The 23,551-nt window shown below is 42.6% G+C and overlaps 1 protein-coding gene across 17 annotated transcripts in view; it reads left to right on the forward strand.

Annotated features, from left to right (window-relative positions):
* Positions 1 to 17,982, forward strand: part of PPP4R1 (protein phosphatase 4 regulatory subunit 1) — a 63,720-nt gene extending 45,738 nt beyond the window's left edge. For all 17 annotated transcript variants that reach the window (XM_040550023.1, XM_040550032.1, XM_040550021.1 and 14 more), the window contains 9 exons: positions 4,706 to 4,881; positions 8,719 to 8,814; positions 10,068 to 10,253; positions 11,566 to 11,727; positions 12,300 to 12,400; positions 13,761 to 13,881; positions 13,972 to 14,106; positions 15,103 to 15,244; positions 16,897 to 17,982. In XM_040550023.1, coding sequence (XP_040405957.1) covers positions 4,706 to 4,881; positions 8,719 to 8,814; positions 10,068 to 10,253; positions 11,566 to 11,727; positions 12,300 to 12,400; positions 13,761 to 13,881; positions 13,972 to 14,106; positions 15,103 to 15,244; positions 16,897 to 17,060 — 1,283 coding nt within the window. In that variant the 3' untranslated portion in view covers positions 17,061 to 17,982. The remainder of the gene's footprint in view (positions 1 to 4,705; positions 4,882 to 8,718; positions 8,815 to 10,067; positions 10,254 to 11,565; positions 11,728 to 12,299; positions 12,401 to 13,760; positions 13,882 to 13,971; positions 14,107 to 15,102; positions 15,245 to 16,896) is intronic.
* The last annotated feature ends 5,569 nt before the right edge of the window (positions 17,983 to 23,551 follow it).

The raw sequence follows: 23,551 nt of genomic DNA on the forward strand, positions 1-23,551 counted from the left end.
TGAGTCAGAGGAGTACAGGTATATTTCTTTTTCTTTCTGTGCTTTGCCCTGCATACCCAGCTGTAGCAACCACCGTACGTTTGTACTTGGATCCCTTCCTCCATACACATTTCCCCTCCTGCTTCCTTTTTTTTTTTGTTTTCATTTCCTTTTCTTTCCATATTCCACGTTCCCCTCTACTTCACGTCTCTCCTTGCCCCTGTACGTTGTGTAGAGGTGCTGCTTTTCTCACCTGCTTGCACCTTTATGGGGGAAGGACTGAGAACAGAACAACCTGGTTCCTATCCTAGGGGTACCTGGGGATGCCACGGCACTGGGGAGGGTCGGTTGAATGGAAAGGCACTGCCAACTCGTGCAGCCCAGAGGGCAGTGTGTCCAGTGCATACCCCAAAAGTCCAGGTGTCCGGCTGCCAAGCACTAACGAGTTTCTGTTTATGTAGGCAGAACAAACTGTTTGTTGTTGTGTGCTTTTCTCTGTGTGGGCGGTGGTGGTTTTTTGTTTGTAACTTGACTGTGTTTGCTGTCTTTCTGCAGCGCACCTCCCTGCCATCAGAGCAGTCTCCATTTCAAACTTCAAATCCTTGCTCCAAGGCATGGGAAATGATGAGGTCTCTAGCAAATATAATTTTTAACAGAGGCCAGCAATTGCCATTGAACACATTATTTTTCCATAAACTCAGTGTCAGAAGGGGGTGAGCTGCTTTAACTGAATCTCCCTCCCCAAAATCCTTACCCTGAGGCTTTCTTTCCACAACTAGCCTGTTGCCAAAGTGATAAATCTTTGCAATAGGTCGTTGAGCAGGCAGCAACCAAGATAAAGGCAGCCTGTCTCTGCTACCCTACATTTGAGAGCTACCCAGGCTGTGCAAAGTTAAGCAGTGATAAGTAACTCCTCTTAATATGACCTTTCCAGTCAACCGGCCACACATCCAGAGGGTCTTAGAAACTGGGAGATGGAAACCTGCACGTTCCTCTGGAGTATGTCAGCTCTTTTAAAATTATCACAGGGGCTTTATTAGGTCACATTTTTCCAGCTCTCTGAGGCTGCTGCTGTCTTCACTTACTTCAGAAGTTGCTTTTCTTCCCTTATGTACTTTTATCTCCTTATTTCTCTTTCCTGAGAGGCTATCTTGAGCTTTATTTATCGCTTCATGTGCTGGAAGTGTTAAACGATGCAATGTCAGCTTTTCTAATTATTTGGGGGAAGCTGGAGAGCTTGGCTTGCAGGTTACTGGGGCTAACTGTGGCTTATGCCAGCTCCAGGCTGCTTTGGCAAATGGAGACTGAAGATGGAAAAAAACCAGCTCAAATGCGTTGTCTATCGACCCCACTACATATAAAAACTATGTATATAGGGTAGGCTACTAGCTGTGCCTACAGTAATGGTGTAAAATGGTTGTTCATGGAAGGGTAGGTGGGGAGAAGCAGCTCCTCTTATTTTAATGTTTATTAAAATAATAATTCTCTCTAATAATTCTCCTCTTCAACTCAGAGTCCCTGTTGCTTGGATGCTATAGGCTGTGTTTCCTTAGTGACTTGCATTGCTGTCCCCACTAATGTTGCCTGTAGCTTTTGCCTCTGAGTAAGAAGTGAATGCAAGGAAGATCCTTCAGAAGAGAGAAGGGAGAGTGCCACTTAGAAATATTCGTGTCTTCTAGTGAAACATCAGGAGAAATGGAAAACAGCAATACGGTATATTGAAAGGGCAGAAACTCCTGAGGACCAGGGAGTGTAATAAGGCCAGGTAAAAAGTATTTTTGAATTTAAAGGTTGTGCCAGTTATTTTAGGATGTGGCTACAGTAACCAAGAGTAAATCATTTCTTGCTAAAAAATACCTGAACCTGAAGTCAGAGGAAGAAAGAATTAATTAGAGGATGGTTTAAGTTCCAGTGAACACTGACTGTCTTACCAATGCAATACATCCATCCTGTGTTTTGCAGAAAGCTGACCTCTAAACTTAAATTTTTACTTTTTAATTTTATCTTTCACAACTAGCAGGTCTCTGTCCACTCTCCCTCCCAAAACCTTGCTTCCCAAGAGCTCCAAGGCACGTGCATCCTGCATCAGAAGGGAGCCTTATCTTTTTGCTTGTACTTTTAATGGACTTCTGGATAATGTTGCCTGTCTTATAGCTGTAGGAAAGATCTTTGTGAAAGAAGGGGAGGAGAAGCAGCCCCTACAGTTAGAAGGGTATGTGATGGCATGGCAAGGGGACATGCCCCAGCAGTGAAGACAGCTCATCTGGACACTCTGGAGTGTCAGGATCTTCAAGGCAGCCACCTGGAGCTACGCACACATATGCACGTACACAGGCACTCTCCGTTTCTCTTTCTGCTTTACCAAGCACTCCACCATTTCCTAGTCTCACGTGGATTTGGCTTTTTTTGGCTAGGACCTTAAGACGGTTATGGATTTTAGGTAATTCACCTTCTAGTGAATTAACAGCATTGGAGTTGCCCTGGGTGACAGGACCTATGGAGGAGCATTCAAAAAAATAGGAAGGCACTTGGTAATCATGAAATCCTTGGGAGTTTGGCCTCTCCTGGGCTTCATCCCCATGTCTTGGGACTGTAGAGTTGACAAGAAGCTGAGACAACACACGTTTGAATCCTGTCTTCCCTATGGCAGGCAGAGGATACCAGGCTATGCATGGCCTTTGTCCCATTAAGCTGTGTGTGAATTTTTTAGTAAATACATATTCAGGGTTTAAGCAGCTTGTGGTGTCTAGTTAAGGTAAGGCTTTCTTGACTTTTAACTGAAAATGAGAGGAGGGTACTTTTATTTTTCTTGAAGTTGTCTTTCGTTAAAGAAGTCTTCATGAAAAACGTCTCCTTGATGTGTTAAATTCCATTTAATTTTCTTGTTTGATTTCTCTAAATGAGAATAAACCAGAAATCTGACTGGCATATCTTGTCTTAGCAAAGGCTCTGAAATGTCCGCCTATTTTGCATGGGTTTTGGTTGGTGGGTTTGGGGGTTTTGCTTTCTCTGTGTGTGGGGGGGGGGGGGGGGGGGGAGTGGTTTCTTGTTTGATTTGTTTTGGAGAAATTTACTAACCTTGATCCCCTTCGTTCTCATGGACCCTGAGGTTCTGAGGATTATTGTCAGTGAAGGAACACTTGAATAGAGAAGTTGTAGCAAGCTTTTGTTAATCTTAAGACTTTTACTGTGAAATTCCTAATGCTATACTGTGATTATACATAAAAGGTGCATTATTATGTTAGGAAGTGGTTTCTTTTTTTGGTGGAATTATTACTATGATGTTGGCTTCGTTTTCTAAGAATCTAATTTGCAGTAGGTTTTTCATATTGAGGTGAATAACAGTAATTGTACAGCAAGAAAATGTTTCAGTTATTTGAGAGTTTTGACACAGCTCTGGAGCTGGCATCGCATGTTGAAAAGAATCGTCTTCACTTCTGCTTATCAGACCTCGCCTAGAAACCAGTCAACCAGCTGAGTGTTTTACAATTTTTCCTAGCTGAGATTGTGTTGAGTTCCAGTTTTGCTTCTTGTAATGGCTATATTGCATAGAAGAAATACCTTCTATCTACAAATGAGTCCAACTTTTTGTCTAATTCTTGTCGGCAACTGTCAAAAAACTAGAGGAAGAGATTCCGTAACTTGGTACGGCAAAGTGAGATTGGACACAAGCGTGTGGTTTGTCATTTAATCTGGGAACGAGCATAGCCTTTAAGAAACCTTAGAAAAGCCATTTGTCTGCTGAGCAGAGCTTCTGGACGGCTGGGTAAATTTAATGGCTCAGGAGAGGGAGGAAAGAAGGCAGGGTAAATCAATCTGCACTGAATTCTGTGCTGCTTGCAGGGAAGGTTGCTCGTGATGCCGATGTGCTTCAGTCGGGCTATACCCAAGGAACATTGTTCAACCGAAGTTGTGGGTTTTTTTTATTTTATTTTTTAATTAGCAGGAAGCAGAGGGTTGGAAAGCGAAAGAGTCCCAGAACTGCTGGATCTCTTTCAAAAGAGTGGATGGCAGAGCATGAAGTGCTAACGCAGCCTTTTGATGAGAGGACATCGAACAGTGCAGCCTTCCTTACTTGTGTGGAGGGTGCAAGGAGTATAAAGTGTCCTGTGCAGTTTCTGGGGTCTACGGCCTTCCTACATAGATCCCGCTGGTGTTGCTATCAGAACTCGAGAATTTAATGGTCAGAGAGAGAGAAAGAGACGGTCTCTTAGAACTGAAATCTGCAGCCCCTTTCAGTATGAATAAACCTGTTCTCAACCTTTATTTTAATTACTTTTCCTTTCCCTCTCTTATCCCCAGTTCCCACAAAAGACCCTACACGTATGTTGGTATTTGCGTGCTGTTCTGTCCCAGAGACTGCACCTTTAATACGGACTGAGGTTCTTACTGGTCCTGCCACAACAGCAGTTTTTTACTCCTGTGGTTTTTGTTTGGTTGGTTGGGTTTTGTTTTCATTTTATTTTATTTTTTGCTTTAGAGACAAAATTTTACAGAACTGTATTGTTGTCCCTAGGGAAAGAGTGGAGCATTTATCTACTTTGTCTTTTATGTTACGTGTCCGCAGTGCAGGACTTAGTATCGGTCAAGGGTCTTGAATTTGTCGTCTACGTAGCTCCTCAGCCTTTCTTCAATTTATTAGTCAATGTCTAAAAGTTGGTTTGTGGCCTTGCTAAAAGTTTATTGCAGCTCAGTCCCTCACGTTTTCCTCTTTCCTATGCTGCAGCACAAGTGGAGGTGTTGTCTGCTGCACTCAGAGCATCCAGTTTGGATCCTCAGGAAGAGACGATGGCCAGCACTGGCAAGGGAACAGACTCACAGACTGAGCTAACCATCAATGACCAACAAAACTTTAAACCTATACTGAGTGATATCGTGCCTTTAATTGGTGACGCTGTTGAGGTAAGATGCGTGCTTTGTGCTCTTTTTTTTTTTCCATTCAGATTTCCAGGGCTCCAGTAATAGAGCTGTATTCTGTATTTGTGCAGTAATTGCAGTCAAATGCTTCCTACTTTGGCTAGCACGATGTTTGGTTTTGTTGGCTTGTATCGAAACACTAGCTACTAAAATAAAATGAGTTGTTTGGGGTATTTTTATTTTTGCTGGGTTTGTGTTTATCCAGATAAATTCTTGAAATTGTTTCCGTTAAAATCTTCGTTGTGACTATCAGATTTTAAGACGTTTTAATGCTACTGCAGTTTATTACTGTGCGACAGTCTTGCTTAAAACAGAGTCCTGCTTGACAGTAAGTGAATCTACCTACTGCAGTACCCTCCCTTGCTCCCTCTTTTTTTCTGGCGTGCAGGAAGAGGTAGGTTGTTTCCATGATCCTTGGAGAAGTGTTTTATGGTAGTTTACTGGTTTGCATGAGAGAAGTTCAGGACCTGAAATCTAAGATGATGTGTGGATGGTGGAAAGAGAAACTGTATTCTAGCAACTAGTAATGTTTTGAAGGTTTTTTGGGTTGCTTTTGCACCTCTTTCTTCACCATTCTGCCACTGTCCCCTGCCCTACTGAAGTCTGTGGTGTTTGATACTAGTACTCTTAATTTTCTGTTATCTGCAGTGTCAAAAACACTACGTCAAAAACAACTGGTCACTGCAAATTACAATTACATAGAAAGCAATGGTTCCCAAATACAATTTCCATTATCTACAAGTGATTTGTTGAACCATGTTGCGTAAATGGCATTTTCAGATGACATTTTTGATAAGTGTCTGTGAGAAGTCCAGGAGCTGACGTCAGTCCAGTGCAGGCTTTCAGCCCTCTTTAATTAGAGCAGTGTTTCTAGATGACAATTAACGATTCATCTAAGCTGTTGGACCATAGAGCCCAAAAACATTTGGTGAGTGGAGGAATGTTGTGTTTGTTTGGATACTGCTCTGTAGACACAGTCATAATGTAACACTACAAATGTGTTCTTTTTTTAAACAAAAAGCGCGCACACCCCAAATCCTGATGTCCTGCTCGATATGTTTCTTTATCATAGCATCCTTTGTAGTCATTTTTTAAAGGTTAACCTGTAAAAGGATAGCGTGAATGAATCCTCTGTCCTTCTGATTTTGGGGAATAATGAGGGTAGTCTTTGTTCAGAGGGACCTGTTCTTATGTTTTATTTCTTTACAGAATAGGATGCTGACAGAAAGCATAAGAATGTGTCACATTTTTGGTACACATTGTTTTCGCATGCTTCAATTTTGCCCTTTAAAAGGATGCTCTTAATCTGCCAGTTCCTTGTTTGTTTCTGGCGCTGAACCAAATGCTCATTTTACAAGTGAAAGGATGTCATAGAGGTGACCTAGAATTTGGGCATCAAGCTGTGATCTGTTGGGCGAGTGGCCTGTTGCCTCTGGCAGTGAAGAGAGCTCTGATTTTCGCAGGTGGTTGAGGTCTTTTTGTTGTTGTTTTGTTTTGATTTTTATTTTGTTTTAGGTCTCAGTGTAGCGAAGAATCGGTAGGGGAACTGAACCAGAAGCTTTAGAAAAATCAGGCTACAGTATTCTATATTTGAAAGCAGCCTTCACAGTTCTGCACACAAAGCAAAATCAAACTGCTTGTCCTCCTACAGCTGTATAGGCTCCTGAGTGAGCTAAAGCTAGATGTTAGAGATTCTCTATTTAAATAGGAAAAAAAAAGGTATAATGAAGAGAACAGATAAGGCTTTGGAACATAGATGTAGCTTGTTCGTTGGGAATGAGGTTCCTTGTTTTATTTTTTTCTTGAGGACAGCCATTTTGGTTTTCTTTAGGTTGTCTGCTCTCTGTAAGGTTTCAAAGTAGATGAGTGTGGGAGTCCCCTCTTTTTGGTTGAAGGGAGAGGGAGCAAGAGGAGGAGGATAGAGATAGGAAACTCGAGTAAAATCAGCCCATCTCTGTCAGGCTCAAGTACCTCCCTCTAAGAAGAGGGTGGGTGCCAGGAGGAGACTGGGGGCTCCAATCTGAACCCCTGAGACTGGCCCCTTCTCTCTGTGTGTCGGCCACCTGCCCTGACTGCCAGGAGGCACCAGCAGTGCTTGTCCTGGTGCTGTGGGCTTGGTGTGCAACCCGTGGCACAGAGCAGGGGTCCTGGGACAGCCACAGAGCTCTGGTTCTGCTGCAGGTAAAGGAAATCTCGGGTAAGGGGCTTGTAAGGCCACTTTGCATACTCTGCATCTCGGAGGTGGTCGCTCACCAGTTTGGTATGCAGTAAGTTTAAGACTAAACCCTGCTAAATTCTCATGTCCTGGCTCTCTGCACTGCTCAATTCAGTGTGTGCACCTAACATGGAAGAAATACAAGCTAAATTGCACTTGCGGGAGTAGAGGTACTGCTTAGAGGTAATGTTGAAAATGATCTCTTGTAGATTTCTGAAAAAGAAGCCAAATAGACAAAGGAGTGAAGAGTTGACTGGCAAACTAGAATCCTGTAGAGTTGCTTTTCAGAGCCTCTGGAGGTTCTGCAGTGTGAGTTGTGTGCTGATGGACACATTTCGTTACCGAGTCACTTGCAGATCTCTTCTTCCCGTGGCTCTTTGACACCTTCACGCTGCTGCTTGATAAGCCAGGAGGGAGCCTTGGACTGCAGTGCCACCAACGTGCAATTGCCCCACGGTCCTGCCTGCCCTTTGTCACCTGTAGCTGTACCTCGGTGACTAAAATTGCAACCCAGTGCTTGGATGAAAGCAGGTCAGGGATGAGGAAAAAGCAAGTGTCTGCAGTCAAACCCAGGAAGGCAGATGGTATCCTGGATGCTTTTTTGAAGATGCTTATAGTTCTTGGCTTGAAAATACTCATTGTCAAACTGAGCTGAACAGCTCGCAGAGTAGGCATGCTTTTGGAGCTTATATTGACCCCTGAGAGCTCACCCTGCAGTGTTTATAGATACTTTGGATCATACCTGGCAAAAAGGTCTTTGTCCTGTTCTACCAGACAGCAGCCTGATCTACTTTTGAAGTATTCATCGCATGCTTCTTGAAATTCACAAGCTGATGATGCAAAGTTCATTGCATTTGGAGGACTCCACTGATACAGACAGTGACATCGCATCCCCTCAGCAACACAGCTGATCGTAGCACATCAAACCTTTGCTTCTTGTTCGAGTTCTGAAGCAGACTCGGAGTCTTTGTCCTTATCTTGAAGGCCCAGATGTGTACCCAGGATGCTTGAATGATTGCCAAAAAAACCAATTTGCTTAAAAAAAAAACTGCTGAGGGGTTCGAAGACTGGTGCCAACAGCCATTGTCCACTAGGGCACTGCATTATAAGGTGAAGCTCATCTGTAGAGATGATTATAGGGTAATCACCTCCCGGAAAGGAGCAACAGCATTAGCCTCATCAGTTTCCACTCTTATGTGTAAGAGTGGCTTTATTTTGACCTTTTCCTAGCACAAATGCAAAGCACCAAATCCAACAAAATCCGCTACAGATGTTTTCTCGTTTTCCCTTCAGGGAAGAAGCGATGTGACCCACATGTTATTTACGTTTTCCTTAATGCACTTTCAAAGGTACTCCTCTCCTGTGATTTTCGTTCCTTAAGAACCAAAGTGGAGCAGATCAAGAGGAGTCTTTGTTTGAAATTTAAAGCAGAAAGATTTATCTAATAAGCCTTTTGATTTTAGGCTGCATCAAAATTGTATTTGATATTAACACGTGTATTTCTTTAATCTAAGAAAAAGACCCTGAGGTGAGGGTAGCAATGCCTGATGTTGACGGTTTTGTTTTAATACTTGAATGTATTTTGTGTTTTTGTCTATTTTTAATAGAATATGGATTCCACACTTCACTATATCCATAATGATTCGGATTTGAGCACCAATAGTAGTTTCAGCCCTGAAGAAGAAAGAAAATCCAAAGTCCAGGTAAATGACAGTGATTTCAGTTTTTCCTACATATGTCAGAGAAGTGGGATTTTTAAATAAATACGGAGATTTCTTTTATGCTGTCAGTCTAAATAAGTAATTTTAAAATACTCAGTGTTTCCAGAGATAATGGCTTAATTTGGCAGTTGCTTCTGTTTTAATTATGTGTAAGAGATGACAGTATTTTTTGATGCAAGAACAACTATTGTAGACTTCCAGGTTCTGGTTTCATTGGGTTTAATTTTCTATGGAAGCTATTCTGTAATGGAAATTAGGTTATTGAGGAAACTGTTTTTTTGTTAAATGTTTTGAGTGGAACCACCCTCACCCCATGACAGCTTTTTGAAGAAAAGGTGTGAAAGCGTTTCATTAAACTCAAGCTGTCTCTGTCATTTTTTCTGAAGGAATTTTTGCTGTTCTGTAGTTCAGTATAATGTATGCCACCCGGCACACCGTGACTCTTTGAGTGGGAGCCTCAGTTGCTCTGGCTGCTTCTGTGAGCTGAGGCATTCAGCAGCTGCGTGTCAGGGAAATGCTCTTGGGCAGAGTCAGTGCCTGAGATGAAGTGACAACAGCTGAAGCAAAGATGGTGGTGAAGTCAACACAAAGAGGCTTTCACAAAAGTTTGTTTCAGATGCTTTAATTTCTCAGTGGAGAGAAAGATGGGTCTTCACCAGAGTTCTCTGCCTCTGGAGAAGCTCTTTCCTTTGTGGTGACTATTTAGGGAGGCGATACTGAACACCCTATATATACTCTGTCCCCTACTTCCTCCCAACCGTAGTGCTTTAATTTGGGTGTCTTCTCTCCTCTCCCCCAAAAGACAAGCTTTTGAGAGGAATAGCAAAACAGTTTTTGAAACACATCTTGTCATTTGCTCTTCTGCTCATTTTATGGATGAGTTAAAATAGGCAATTTGCACAGCCTGTGAGACCGAATGTTTGTGGAAAGGTAAAATGTAGTCTCTTCAATCTCCTGCTTTGCCTAAGTAGACAGTGATCCACCCACCACACATCTGTTATGTCGGTCTGTATATTTTCTGATAGCCCCCAGACATGTCATCATTTCTTTGGAACTTTTTTGGTGGAACTCTGTACGAAATATAAAACTTCTGCATTCTTATTAAGAGACTTCAGTTAAATAATTCTCTACAGTTGCGGAAAAAATGTTCTTATGATGGTGTTCCCTGGAATTTTAATCAACATTTGAGGTTGTATTGAAAATGATACTAACTCTCTACCCTTTTATTGCTGCAGGATGTTGTACCTCAGGCCTTGCTGGATCAGTATTTATCAATGACCGATCCGTCTCGCGCACAAACAGTTGATACTGAGATCGCCAAACACTGTGCCTACAGCCTCCCAGGCGTGGCACTTACATTAGGCAGACAGAACTGGCACTGCTTGAAAGATACCTATGAGACTCTGGCTTCTGACATGCAGGTAAGCTCAAGAAGCTCTGAAAAAAGCATAATGTGAACTTTTAGGATCATTTCTCTTGTTTACTGTGTGTCGATTGCTTTGATTTTTATGTGGAGCTGCCCATTGCTAATGTTAGGTATTCATATAATGAGCTAAAGTTTAACTGGGAGTGTGTGGTGCTCGGGCAGTAAGGAAATGGGGCAGTTTGAGTGCATTTGTGGAGATGGATCTCTGTTGGAAATGTGAGGAAAGGTTTCTGATCTCTTCTGCTTGCTTGAGATCTCACGGCAGTGCTTGTGATTCTCATAGGTCTGAGAATCTGGGCTGTGCTGCTGTGTGTGAGCAGACGTGCCCGTGCAGGCATGTCTGGAGCTCAGTGAGTCAGCCTCACACCAGGATCTGGTGGCCTTTTGATGCTGCATCCAGTTAGTCATAAGGGGATAACATCACTATCACAATGCAGCGTTGCTGGTTTAAAAACAAACGCTGGAAATAGCAGCGTTTTCCTTGTTGTCAGGTGGTGAGGAGGTGGCTTTGTGCATTTTACTGTTCTTTTGCAGTTGGTTTCCAGTCTTCCATGCCTTCCTTTTTTGGAGATGCTCTCTTTCTTTGAGGCATTCTCAGACTACTTCACCTCTCTTGAACTCGCTGCTTGCTATGTCAGAGCAGCAATTCTCGGTGATACGTAGTGAGTAATTTTATACGTGGCTATTGCTCATATTTTCCAAACTGTTCTGCAGCCTTTAAAAACAACCAGCTAATAAATTTAAAACATACATAAAAATAAATTGCACTGTTTTCAAAACTGTTCAGTTTCGTCGCCACTCTAATCTGAGTTAAGACTGAACCACCAAATCCAGGTAAAAGAATAGTACCATAATAATTGGAAGGTGCTAAAGAAGAGTGTTACTTAGTGGCATAACTAGATGCTTTTAAAAATTCAAACAGTGCCTACTCAATTGAAGTTGAGTGAAAGCTCTACTTACTGGTCCTTGGACTTCTGGGCGCTCTCTGTGGGTGAATCTTTACCTATTAGGGAAGCTAAAAGATGCCAGCTGAAGTATTGTGGGATATATTCTTTGTTCTGTTTTATAAGTTACATGAGTGAAAGAATAGTAGTATGGGACTGATTTAAGCAAAAAGATTTGAGACAAAGAATTTCTAGATATTCAGGTGCAAGAAATGAGACAAATGATAGTCTTGGATTTGTGAGTACTCTACCTCTCTTGAAGTCCAGCAGAGATACTGACCCTCAGGTTAAAATAGAACATTTCAGATGATCCATTGATGAAAATTTTGTTTATTCATCAATTTATTCATTTATTTATTACAGTGGAAAGTTCGGCGGACGCTAGCATTTTCTATCCATGAACTTGCCGTCATCCTTGGAGACCAACTTACAGCTGGAGATTTAGTTCCTGTATTCAATGGCTTTTTAAAAGACCTAGATGAAGTCAGGATAGGTGTACTTAAACACTTGCATGACTTTCTGAAGGTACATCTGTGTTCATCTTTGGTCCAATGAAATAATGTATTTTTGCTTCATTTCCTTTTGTGTGCTTGCTGTTTAACATAACACCAGTATAACTCTTGATGGGAATCCAGTCAGGTATCTGTTGAATGCTAGGGTGTATTTAGCATCCGCATGACAAATCTTCTGCATTCTTTTCTCTGTTTATTCAATGTACAGGTGCCAGCGGCCTCTTAAATTTCTTTTTGGTAACTCTAATCTCTCTGCAGCAACTTAACTCTCGAACTTTTCTGTAACTGCCTCATTTTTGGAACTGACATAGATGAATCATAAAACCTTTAAAAATTGCTACTTCACCGCTTACCCTTTTTGCTTCCTAGAGTACAAGTAGAGACGATCAGATTTTGCTTTCATAATGCCCCATGAAATTTTATTGACTTAAGCATGATAGAGCTTAGCCCAGAAAAGCAACACTATTGCTGAAGATTAATTATTTTGAATCACAACAAGTGTTTCATTACTTGTATTTTAAAGCTCTTGCTCCTGGTCATTCATAAGCTGCATTTCTCTATGTTAACTTATGTTTGCTGTTACAGCTTCTTCATCTCGACAAAAGACGAGAATATCTTTATCAGCTCCAGGAATTCCTAGTGACTGATAACAGCAGGAACTGGCGTTTCCGTGCAGAGCTGGCTGAGTATGTGGTTTTCTGGGTGCTTGTTTTTATTGTTCTGGGTATTTACACATTTTACAACCATAAAACAGATGTCTTAAAGTGACATTCTTCCATTAATTTTATTGGGTTGTCTCTATCCTGCTCCACTTGTTCCCTTTGCTTAAAAATTCCTACTAGTCGTATATCACTTAAAGTGGGAACTTGAATGTCTTTCCTGTCACCATCTGTTGAAAACATTAGCATTCTGTTTGAAAAAAAAAAAAAGCTGCCAAAAAAAGGTCACATTAGATTCCTGTTGAAGTCAATAGAAGTGTTTTAGCATTTTTACTTCAAGTTGCTGAGTCTGAGCATGCTGAGTTCATGACCAGGATGCAGAGGAGACCAAGATCTTGAGGGGAGTAGAGCAAGCAAGTAGCAGAGTACTGTCCTTGGACTTCGTGTAAGCTGACTTTGGCTTTTTCATGGAACTGGTAGGTGGGATCCTATGGGAGGCATCTCTCTGAAGGGTGAAGTTGTTTAGGAAAGCTGGCAGATTTTTAAGAACGGTATCCTGCAAGTGAAAGAATGGTCCATCTCGGTGCTCAGAAACAAAGCAATTTGGCCAAGCTGGGCTCTTGATAAGAAAGGAACTCATAACTCAGTTTGAAAGCAAGAAGAGATTATCCAGGAGGTGAAGGCAGCAACAGGGTGCAAAGAAGGCATTTAGAAACGTTGCCCAGGCATGTGGCATTATATTAGCAAAGCCAAAGCTCAGCTAGAGCTGACGCTTGCAAGGGCTGTCGGGCAACGAGAGTTTCTACTGCTATGTGAGCAATGAAAGAATAAAGGGAAGGAAAACAGAGCTGTGGCTGAAGAAGGTGGGTGGTTTAGTGATGGGACACGCAGAGAAGGCCGAGATACTGTGTTCTGTACCTCAGTCTTCACTCAAAAGGTTTCCCAGGCCTTTGCTTAGAGAAAGATTGAGTGGTTTTTAGTGGTCAACTGAGGGGTTGCTTGAAAGAACTCAGCCCACATCCATCCACGTCTAGAGGGGCTGCAACTGAGGGTGCTGACGGAGCTGGCCCATGTCATGGCAGGGCTGTTTGCCATCATCTTGGAAACATTGTGGAGTTTATGGCAGGTCACCAGGAACTTCTTGAGGTTCTGTCCCGCCTGAAGTTTCTTAGGATCCCACAGTTTGCTTTATGAAACGTGAATGTGTTTACAGTGTTTATTACAGTAGTGTTCTTGAGTAGGAATGATGAAATGAGCACATTGTAATGACTAATTACAGGGTATCTTTTGAATTCAATCTTGAACATATAAATGACTATTTTTGCAGTTAAAGATGCTGTTTTCATTATTCTAATATTCCCTGTCTGGTGGTTCTTCCGTCTTGCAGGCAGCTCATCTTGCTTCTAGATCTGTACAGTGCCAGAGACATCTATGACTACTTGCGACCTATCGCTTTCAGCCTCTGTGCAGATAAAGTGTCTTCTGTCCGTTGGATTTCTTACAAGCTGGTAAAGTAACCTAAGGAAATTCAGGATTTCAGACTTCTGAGAGTTGGTGGTCAGAAATAAATATATTTTTTTTGTTCCCATTTCTTCTAGGTTAGTGAAATGGTAAAGAAGTTGTACATGGCTTCAACATCAACCTTTGTGGTAGACCTCATGAATGAACTTGTTGAAAAGTTCTGTAGATGCCGCAAATGGTCTGGTCGGCAGACTTTTGTCTTCATCTGCCAGGTGAAATGCCTTTGATTTTTTATTGGAGGAGGGATTATTTTTAATACATTAATAATAATAATAATATGATTATTATTTTAATGGGAATTATGGGGGGGGATAAGCACCTGGAACTCTTTAAGCTGTCTATTGACAATTTTTTCATGAATGTTTGAGAACTTTTTGCCAAGGAAATGGATTTGTTGGCTGCATCCTTAAGTATTGCCCCATAGATGAGCATGCATGCATCTTTAGCTTAGCCTGTCGGCATCAGGTTGTCAGATCCGATACTGAATGTAAAACAAAGTCATTAAAATAATCCCTTAGTTGGGAAGCTGCTTTGTTACTCAGCGTGAAGTGAGATTTTATAATCCGCTTCAGCAGCTGGACACCCTTTTGCATTATCATTCAGAAATCAAGTGCTCGGAGTTGCTTGCACCTCTGTAGCCAGCTAGTGCGGGCTGGTCAAAACCGAAGTATTCTATGCAAAATAAGCAGAAGGAAATGGTGAAATTTAGAGGCTGTAGCAGAGGTGCTGTCTGTGCCCAGCAGCATGACTGTTGCTTAAATAGGGCAGTTCTTTGAAGCGTTTGGAGAAATGTGAGTGTTGAGCTTATTTAGAGAAGCGTGTTTGGATACAGTGGATGTTTATTGAGACGAACTGTTCTTGCCTTAATATGATACCTAGTTACAACAAAGACAAAATTCATGTTAAAAGATAGGACAGAAGTCTTTGACTTTTTTTCTCCTGCTTTCAGATATTAGTGATTTAAAATAAATAAGTTACTAGACTTCATACAAAATAAAATGAGCCTCTAACTAAGCCTGAATTTCCTCAGCCCTAATATGCTTCATCGTTTGTGCTATTAAGTATTGTACCACGTTTTAAAACTTGGTGAGTACTACATACTGTATTCATGCTAGGAAAGTAACAAGATCTGTCAGCTCTGATTATGTGTTGGGATTTTATCTCCACTGTGCTGAAATCTAATGAAATTGCATCTGTCTTCTTGCCAGACTATCAGTGAAGATGACTGTCTGCCCATGGACCAGTTTGCTGTGCATCTGTTGCCACACTTGCTACACTTGGCATCTGACCGGGTTCCAAATGTTCGAGTCCTGCTTGCAAAAACATTAAAGCAAACGCTTTTAGAGAAAGGTTAGTGGTCAGAAATAGTTGCAGTGGGCTGACTGCTTATCTTTTTGTCGCTTCACTTCCCTATGCTCAGCTGGGAAAGAAGAAGCAGCGTGAGATGTGGGTCACGCTAGCTTTTACAGTCTGTTTGGTGTGGGGTGCTGCCTTGGCTGAGAGAAAACCATAAACCTTGTTGTGTTATCAGAGCCACTGTTCTGTAACGCTGGAAAGTGAGAGTTCATGCTCATATGCCAGCCTTTTTTTTTTTTTCTTGCACTGTTTTTCCTGAATGAGCTAGGTTGTAGGGGCGATCAGGGTACAGAAAGTACGTGTGAACTATGAAGCGTCTAATAAGGATAAAGAAGAAAAATCCTTCCATACAAATCTAGCATCTGTTCTTTCGCTGGGGTAGAAGAGATGGCTGCTGTTTGTTTTAAATTTTATGGTAGCAGTGAGAAGAAAGTTTCTCTGGAGTGCCTTCAGTTGCAGACTGTGCTTAGGAGAGAATCCTCAATGCATAGCAGATGCCAGAAGAGTCAGCAGTGCTCAGATTCCAAAGCACTGCAATGGAAAATAGCATTAGAAATATTGTGCCATTTTGTAAACCAGCTATGTTTACACTTGAAATACTTTATTTCTGGTCACTTTCTTCCTCAAAAACATACACTGTCTTGAGGACTGCCATTGCTAGCACAGAAAACTTTTGGAAACATGGCAATGGTATGAACTAAAATGCAAAATGTTTAAAATACTGCACAGTGCAGAGGATGCCTACCCAGTGAGAACTGGGCTATCGCTAGCTGTCATGTGTGTGCTGGAGGCTCTGAGTAAGCGTATGCAGACAGTTACCGTGGATCAGCTGATGTGCAGTGATTTGTTATCCTCCGTTAACTGTGCCAAGGCTGTCACCGTTCTTGCTGTTACCATGTAGTATTGGTGTTTTGGTTGTTCTCATTATTTTTGTGTGCCCCTCCTGGATCATACAACTCCATTCTGTTTTGCCACTGTGCAAGCTTGTAGTGCAGGTAGTCCCTGCCTCAAAGATGTGTGCGTGACGAGGGGTGGTGGATAGATGATGTAAGAATAAATTCAGAAGTTTTGGGACCTCAGATCTGAATTGCCCTTCCTATGAACTGCTTGTAATTGGGTGGCTTTTATGCAACTTGTGCGGTTCATGAAAACCGTCAGATATTGGGACTTCCTCTGCTTTTATTTTATACTATATGTATATATTTTATTTTATATTATCTTTATTTTATTGTTTGATAATTATTTGGCAAGCCCACCAATGAGATGGAATGGCATGGCCATGGGTTTGTGATACCTTCCCTCCATCACAAATACAAGCACGCTCTTCTCAAGTCCCTTGTGCTTTCTGTTTTCTTGTGTTTTTTTTTCCCTTTGGTCATGGAATCTGTCACTCTTTTATTGATAGACTGTAGAAATCTTGTACTTCTACTGGTGCTTCAAGAGCAATTATGCTTTGAAATACGGAATGATTATGTTCTTTTTAAGTGAATTCGTAGGTATATTCAGAAGCGTGATGTTCTGATCTGACTATACGTGTGCACCGATAGTCTCATGAGATCTTGAACCTTCATGATAACATGCTGAGGTTTGCACTGAAGTATCTGCTGTCTCTTCCTCCTATAAGTCTTGTGCATTTTCTCTTACAGAATATTTTCTAAATTCTGCCAACTCTCATCAAGAGGCCGTGGAGCAAACAATTATGGCGCTTCAAATGGATGACGACAGTGATGTCAAGTATTTTGCAAGCATACACCCTGCCAGTACCAAAATTGCAGATGATGCTATGAGCACTGCTTCATCAACGTATTAAAAAGTTCCTGAATGTTGCTATAATTAAAAAAAAATTTTGAAACAAACTATCCTCGTGCTTCTAGAATGGTTGATATAGGACAACCTCTTTGGAAGGAGAGTTTTCTTGCCAGACTTAACAGGTGGATGTTATCTAAACCTGATACCAGGGATTTTAAGTCAAGAAAAAGTAAACATAATTATGTCAGCTTGACTTTAGAAAAACACTGCTCAGAGGATTATTTTTGCCACCGAAGCCTTAAATCTTCTGTCTTCCTGAACAAATGAAACTTGAATTGGCAGATCATTTTCATTGTAGAAGGGATGTGATTTCCAGACACCTGCATTGTTTCTCCTGAGGAGTTAACTTAGCAAGTATTTTCTATAGCAACTGATAGCTGAAATGGCTGGAAAGGCAAATTTATACCAGGATGTAAGACCTCCAGTATTAGCGCTAAAAGTTTTTATCGTTCAAGGACTTGATCTGTGTGCAGCTGGGCACACCCTTAAGTGGGAATAGCTTTGATGTGTGTAAATGGGGAAAGTAGAAATTTGGATTTCTCTTAAGGGCTCAGTGCTAACACTAAACTAGAATTTGATTTTAATCCTTAAATGCAGCATATTGCTGTACCCATTAGCAGAAAACTTTGCTGAGTACCTGTGTCCTAATTATTTTCATGCTGGTCATGACCTAAAGGAAATTTATTAGCACATATACTTTAAGTCAGGTATTTTTAACTTGATCATGATCAGCTCTGAGGTGCAACATTTTTCTTCATTTACTGTACATATCTGTGAGCCTCCTTGGAGTGCTGCAGTCTTTAATCATGTTGTTTAAAGCTGTTGTGATACAAGTTGTTCTCTACTTGTCCAAATAAAATTTATTAATAAGATTGAAATCAATCTTGTGACCTTTTTAAGACATTAAAAGAATAAATTTGAAATTCGTGTCCTTTTTTTCTTCTGGTACTCTACACGTTGATGACTGTGGTGGGGAAAAGGGATTGCATGACGCTTGTGAAGGGATCTGTAGTTTGAGATGGCATGGATGCACTTTGGTGTGTAATTGAGGTTTTGCTAGATTCAAGAGTCCCCGTTTCTCTTGGGAACCTGCCGCTCCAGTGTGAAATGGCACCTCTGGATTGCTGAAGCGAATCCAAACCTCCACCTCAATCCGGACTTACAGGAAACTGTAAGCCCCAGCTGCCCTTAATCTGTGTTCAGTCCTTCGGCTGCTTTTCTTTCCTCTCGTTTAAAATGACTGATGCAGTACCTACTTCTGTGTCTTCCAGGGGCAACGTCCTTACATCACCTTCCCTCCAGCCTGTGGAACCTGAAGTGCGAGAGGATTATTTTCCTGAGGAGGCAGAAACGGCTATGGCAGCTTATCTGTGATGTGCTGTAGCAGAACACTTCCATTTATTAGTTGGGTGACTGATACCCTGACAGTTCAGCCTCAGGCAGGTTTCTCCTCCCCCCCCCCCCACCTCTGTTTTCTTGGAAAAACAAATTCTTCTGCAGTTTCTTCTCTAGTAAATAGGAAGATGTTATTTATTCCCCAAAGACCCGCTGTTTTGCTCCTGAGTATGGCCGTGGAAGTGGTTGAGATAGAGAGTCATCTCTGTCTGCCTTGAGGCCTGTTGGGTTTGTGATGGTTTGGGTTGGTTGATTTGGGATGTTATTTTTATTTTTATTTTTATTTTTTCCTTGTCCCCTTTGTCAAAATCAGCTCAAAATTTGAAAATGCAACCCTGCATCCTGTTAGAAAGCTTCTGTAGCGCAGGTAAATATTCTAGGCAGATTTTCTTTTCCTCAAGTTCTCCAATAGTTGTTCAGAAATGGTGCAAATCGCTGGACTGTGCTGGGAGTAACTAGTCCTCTCCCAGGCCACATGATTCCCATTTTAGAAATACACAGTGGAGTCCCATCAACTTCCCCATTTTGTTTGGGGGACATAAATCCCTTCCTGTTTTTCCTCAGTGTAAAGGCAATTGAGTTGTTGCTGGGTCGTGGATGTTTTTTAAGTTGAATGGGATCAGCTGTTTGGTCAGATGAGAGTATGCTTCACGTAATCCTGTAATTGTGAGTGGAGCCTAATATTTACAGGAGGAGTATTGGGACTTCAGGTGAAATCCTAGCGTTTGGAGTTAGGAAGCACGTCCCAACCTAGTTCTGCTGCTGTACTAACGCAGTGTTCCGCTAACCCAGTAAAACGAAGCATTGTAGCTGATGCTTTTAGATAGTTTCTGTTATTTAGAGTTAAGATACCTTCAATTTGAAACAGTAAGATAGGTCTTGCAGATGTTTTATTTCTGTTCTGTATTTCCTCAGTGCTGATGGAGGTCTGTGAATTAGAGGGGTATTCTGAGGTTTTTCCTAAGGCAAAGCCCCGTGTTTTCAGCTGCAGTGTGCCTTAACTCCCCTGACTTGTAGCAAACAAAGATCATCCGCAGGGAGAAAGAGAAAAAGCTGTCCTCCTCCTTCTCCTGTCACCCTACGTGTCATTTATCTGTCTGCTTTTCTGCTTCGTTTGGTGATTCCCAGGAAGTGAAGGGGAAGGGAAGACTTGCCTTATTCTCAGAGCTGCCCCAGAGCATTCAATCTGCAGCCTGGGGGCTGTGGTCTCTTTGCTTAACTCTGACATGGAGTTTTCTCATGCGAGCAATGTTAGAAATGTCAGCATTGCGAGCTTGAACTTCAAATGTCCCTGAGGGGATGGGGCTTGGGGAAATGTATCTCTCACTTCTGAGTGGTGAAAAGGAGCTGCTTTTTTTCTGTGCGGGGCGGCGTCTGGGAACGCTGCCAGAGATGCTGTTACACTCCCTCTTGTGCGTGCTTCTCCTCAAGAAAGGCTCGAGCTGCGCGTCTAAATTTGTTCCTTTGCTGGTCAGCATGTCTTGAGCAGAAAGTGGGGTAGCTCTGAGGTTGTCATTTGTTGGTCCGTGGTTTCCCAAAAGCAGTATCATAGTTCTGTCACTGCCTTCACGGTACAATACCAAGTTAGTCTTTCATGAACAATTCTCATTGTTTTCCATTTAACATCTTGGCTCACTCATCTTGGAGTATTTTTCCTGGGAAATATTTTTTTTTCCTCTATGTCCTGGTTGCAGCAGTGTCCGTGTTTCTCCCACGTGCTGTTTTTCACAGCGGGGTCCCTGTCCTCTGTTGTGTCCTCCCCAGAGACTTGTAAGGATTTGAAGGGGCGTTTCGTCACCACGATTTCTTGCAGATTTCACACCAATAAAATCAGTAAATGCGTGGAACCATCTAGAGGGGGGTTTGCTTTTAACCTAGTCACAACTGATGCTTGCAAATACTTTTTTTTTTTTTTTTTTATATTTTGAATGTCCTCAGTGGCTTTTGCACAAATTCTTGGCCCTCTGGGTAAGATCCTGCTTTCATGAGGACTGTAGAGCAGCTGGCTGATTTCAGCCCCGCTGAAATAAATCTTAGTGTGGGTTTGGCAGCCTCAGTGAGAGACGAGGCAACCCTCCGGTGCAGGTGTAGGTCTGGTGGTGATGGTTTTTGCAGCCAGGTCAATTTGATCGTGCTCCCTTGGTTATTTGTTACCCGCGTGGTGCTGCTGGCCCCTTCCGTCTGCAGTCCGTCAGAGGTCGGGCACAGGGGTGGCTGATCCCAAAGGGGCAGGGCGGGAGGGAAGAGGGAAGTCCGGGCCATGGCTCGGGACAGGTGTTTTGGTTGGGGCTGTTCCTGCCAGCAAGGCTTCCTTTTGTTCTTCTCCTTCGCCGGGGAAGGCTTTGGGTAACGCTCGTGCCCCAGACTGATTTCAGCCTGGGAACCTCTGTCTTGTTAGGATGAGGAGAGGAGTCTGAGACTGGCAGGTGGATAAAAACAGAAGCCGTTGTCCACATTTTCTCACATCAGTTCTCTAATACTGATGGGAGAGGCTTTTCTTCCTGTCTATGCTGGCATTCAGGCAACACAGAAAACAGATTTAAAGTGATTAACCTGTTCTTTGGAAGCAGAGTTAGGCTGTACTACCAATAGGCCACCTTAAATACATAAGACTATGACAGGAAAGCTCATTTAATGTGCGTGATGTCAACTCCTCCCTTCCCTTTCCTCTCCTAGTGCTTTCAGGCTCTGCCGTTTAGTTTTACAATGCAGGATTTAGATGAGAAAACCAAGAGCTCAGGGTAATGGAAGTGCTTCAGGGTTCAGCTGCGGTGGAGGCTGTGCTACGCCTGGCTGATTATATCCACTGTGAGGTAGCAAAGATAAGTAAACAGATTTGGAAACATCTTACAGCTCTGCGATCATAACCAGCCTGGTTTGAATACTGTGCCCTATTTCTGCCGAGATGGAGCGATGTGGCTGTGTGTACGGTATTTTAGAAGGCTTAGCTGCAGGTGGTTCTGAATCCCAGTTGTGAAAAGTGAAGGTGCCGAGCGTGTTTTTCAGCATTTTGTTACCAAGAGCAGAAGAGATGCATTGTTTGAACATCAAAAGAAACCTCAGTTGTGTTCCATCATTCCAGGTTTTCTGTGTAAGAATGAACCCGGGTAAATTTGGTTTCATTAAGATGACGACAAACGCTCAAGTGAGAGTTGGGTCATTTCTTGTCACTGATCATTTATTTTGCAGTGGTTTCTTTTGGTCTCTTGACAAAGGGGTTTGGTTTGGGTTATTTTTTTGGCCACCTGCCGGATTTTTGTGCCTGACAACGTGGGGGTTCTCGTAAGCAGTGCGGATTTCCTACCTGTACCTACCTCTCGGCCTCACACCCTGATAAAACAGCCAGTGGCTCCCAGTAGCGGGGTGAAGCTCTGCGTAAGGGAGAGAGCAGCAGGAGCTCGTCGGGACTCCCGGGCCCATGCCTGGTGTGCCAGCAGCTGGAGGGGGATGCAGCTGTACTTCCCAAATCACCTGCAGCGCGGTGGCTGAGCGAGGCAGGGCTGCTGGCTCCCTTCCCTCCCAGGGGCGGCTTTCAGCTGGGGCAAGGGAAGCAGCGCTGGGGTTTCTCTCCTCTCCTGAGAGTCCAGCAGAGGAGAGGGGTTGGGGAGGGGAAGGCTCCTGCCCGCGAGCCCCTGGTCGCAGTGGGTCCCTCCCTCTCCAGCAGCCTATTTGTGCGCCTGCTTTTGAGGCCAGAGCAGCCCCTACACGGTGGGGGTGCTGTGGAGGAGCAGGGACGAGAGTATGGCCCAGACAGGCGAGCACAAGGGTGGATGTGGAGCACTGCTCACTGGTCTTCGCTTCTCTTAATTAAAAAAACAAAAAACCACAGCACCCTGCCTAACTGTTCAGGCAAGTAACAGGCCACTTCTCGCTGCTGTTTTTTAGAGTAAAAACACTTTATTGGGAGAAAATCTACTGGGTATGCAAAAAACGTCTGGAGCTGACTCATTGTATGATTTCAGTAGGTTATAAAAGCTGTCACATTTCCAATTCCAATGCAAGTAACCTGCTGCTGGCAAAAAAAAAAAAAAAAACAAAACTGGTTTGTATCCTGATTGATTTGGGTAGTACAGTCCCAGTGACTTGTTTGTATAGTGTTTCTTGCTCATTTTGGGTTTCTGAATTACTGATTTGACAAAAATCTACTCCGGGCTTGTGTTGAAGAGCACCTTAAAAGCAGGTATGGGTATGTAGTTGGTCCCTGTGCCCCCATCTTTGCTGAAATACTGCTCTGTGGAAACACTTGGCCTCACAAGAGGAAAGCAGCCAGGCCATACCAAACTGTTGCAGGAGTTTCATTAAGTCAGTCCAGAATACCAGCACTATTGGGGTGCACGTTTGATTTAAATTTTTTTTTCTGGTTTTCATTAAAGGTAGGTCTGATTATTTTGTCCCAAGGTTCTGACAGAGGTTGTGCTGCTGCAGTCAGCACATGCAAGATAGTCTCTGTCTTACTGTGTCAATTTAAATTTGTTTAAAATAATTTAAGTCAGTAATTCAAGAATTGAGTAGGACTACGTGAAGGTAGCCTGCTGTGCCGTTTGCTTATGTGAGCTGGTGGCATTGCTGGTGCTGTGGGAGGTGCTCTTCAGAGCACGGCAGCCTGGGTTTCCTGGTAAGAAGGCACCTGGGAGCCTCAAAAAAGCCACCTGAGCACCTTCAGCTCCTCACGCGCTTTTCATTAGACAAATACTTGGAGAGAATTTGAAAGAAAATTTTTCAAAAAACACGTTTCAGCTGTTTGGAAACTAAACTTCTGCTCACAGCTGCTGTGTGACTGCAGAAGCAGCAATTCCACCTCCGTGTCAGATCTGCATGATGAAGGCTGCAGGAGCAAGCACGCCTGGGCATGTGCTGGAAGTAATGATGTGAGTAAAATAGGATGGACCTCTAATAATCTTTAATTTGATCAAATTGAACTTGATTTTCAGCTTAGTTGTGGGAATCGTCTATGAAATTTAATTGTGGACAACGTTCTTTTGGAGGAGCACCAAATTCATTTTTGTATCAAGTGCAGGGAGCTATCCAGGAAGAGTAACTCTTGTTTGCTTTAGAAAAATATACTACATGTTATGAAGTAGATAAACTAGAAACTAC

Source organism: Cygnus olor, chromosome 2, assembly GCF_009769625.2.
Source record: "Cygnus olor isolate bCygOlo1 chromosome 2, bCygOlo1.pri.v2, whole genome shotgun sequence".
Lineage (NCBI taxonomy): Eukaryota > Metazoa > Chordata > Aves > Anseriformes > Anatidae > Cygnus > Cygnus olor.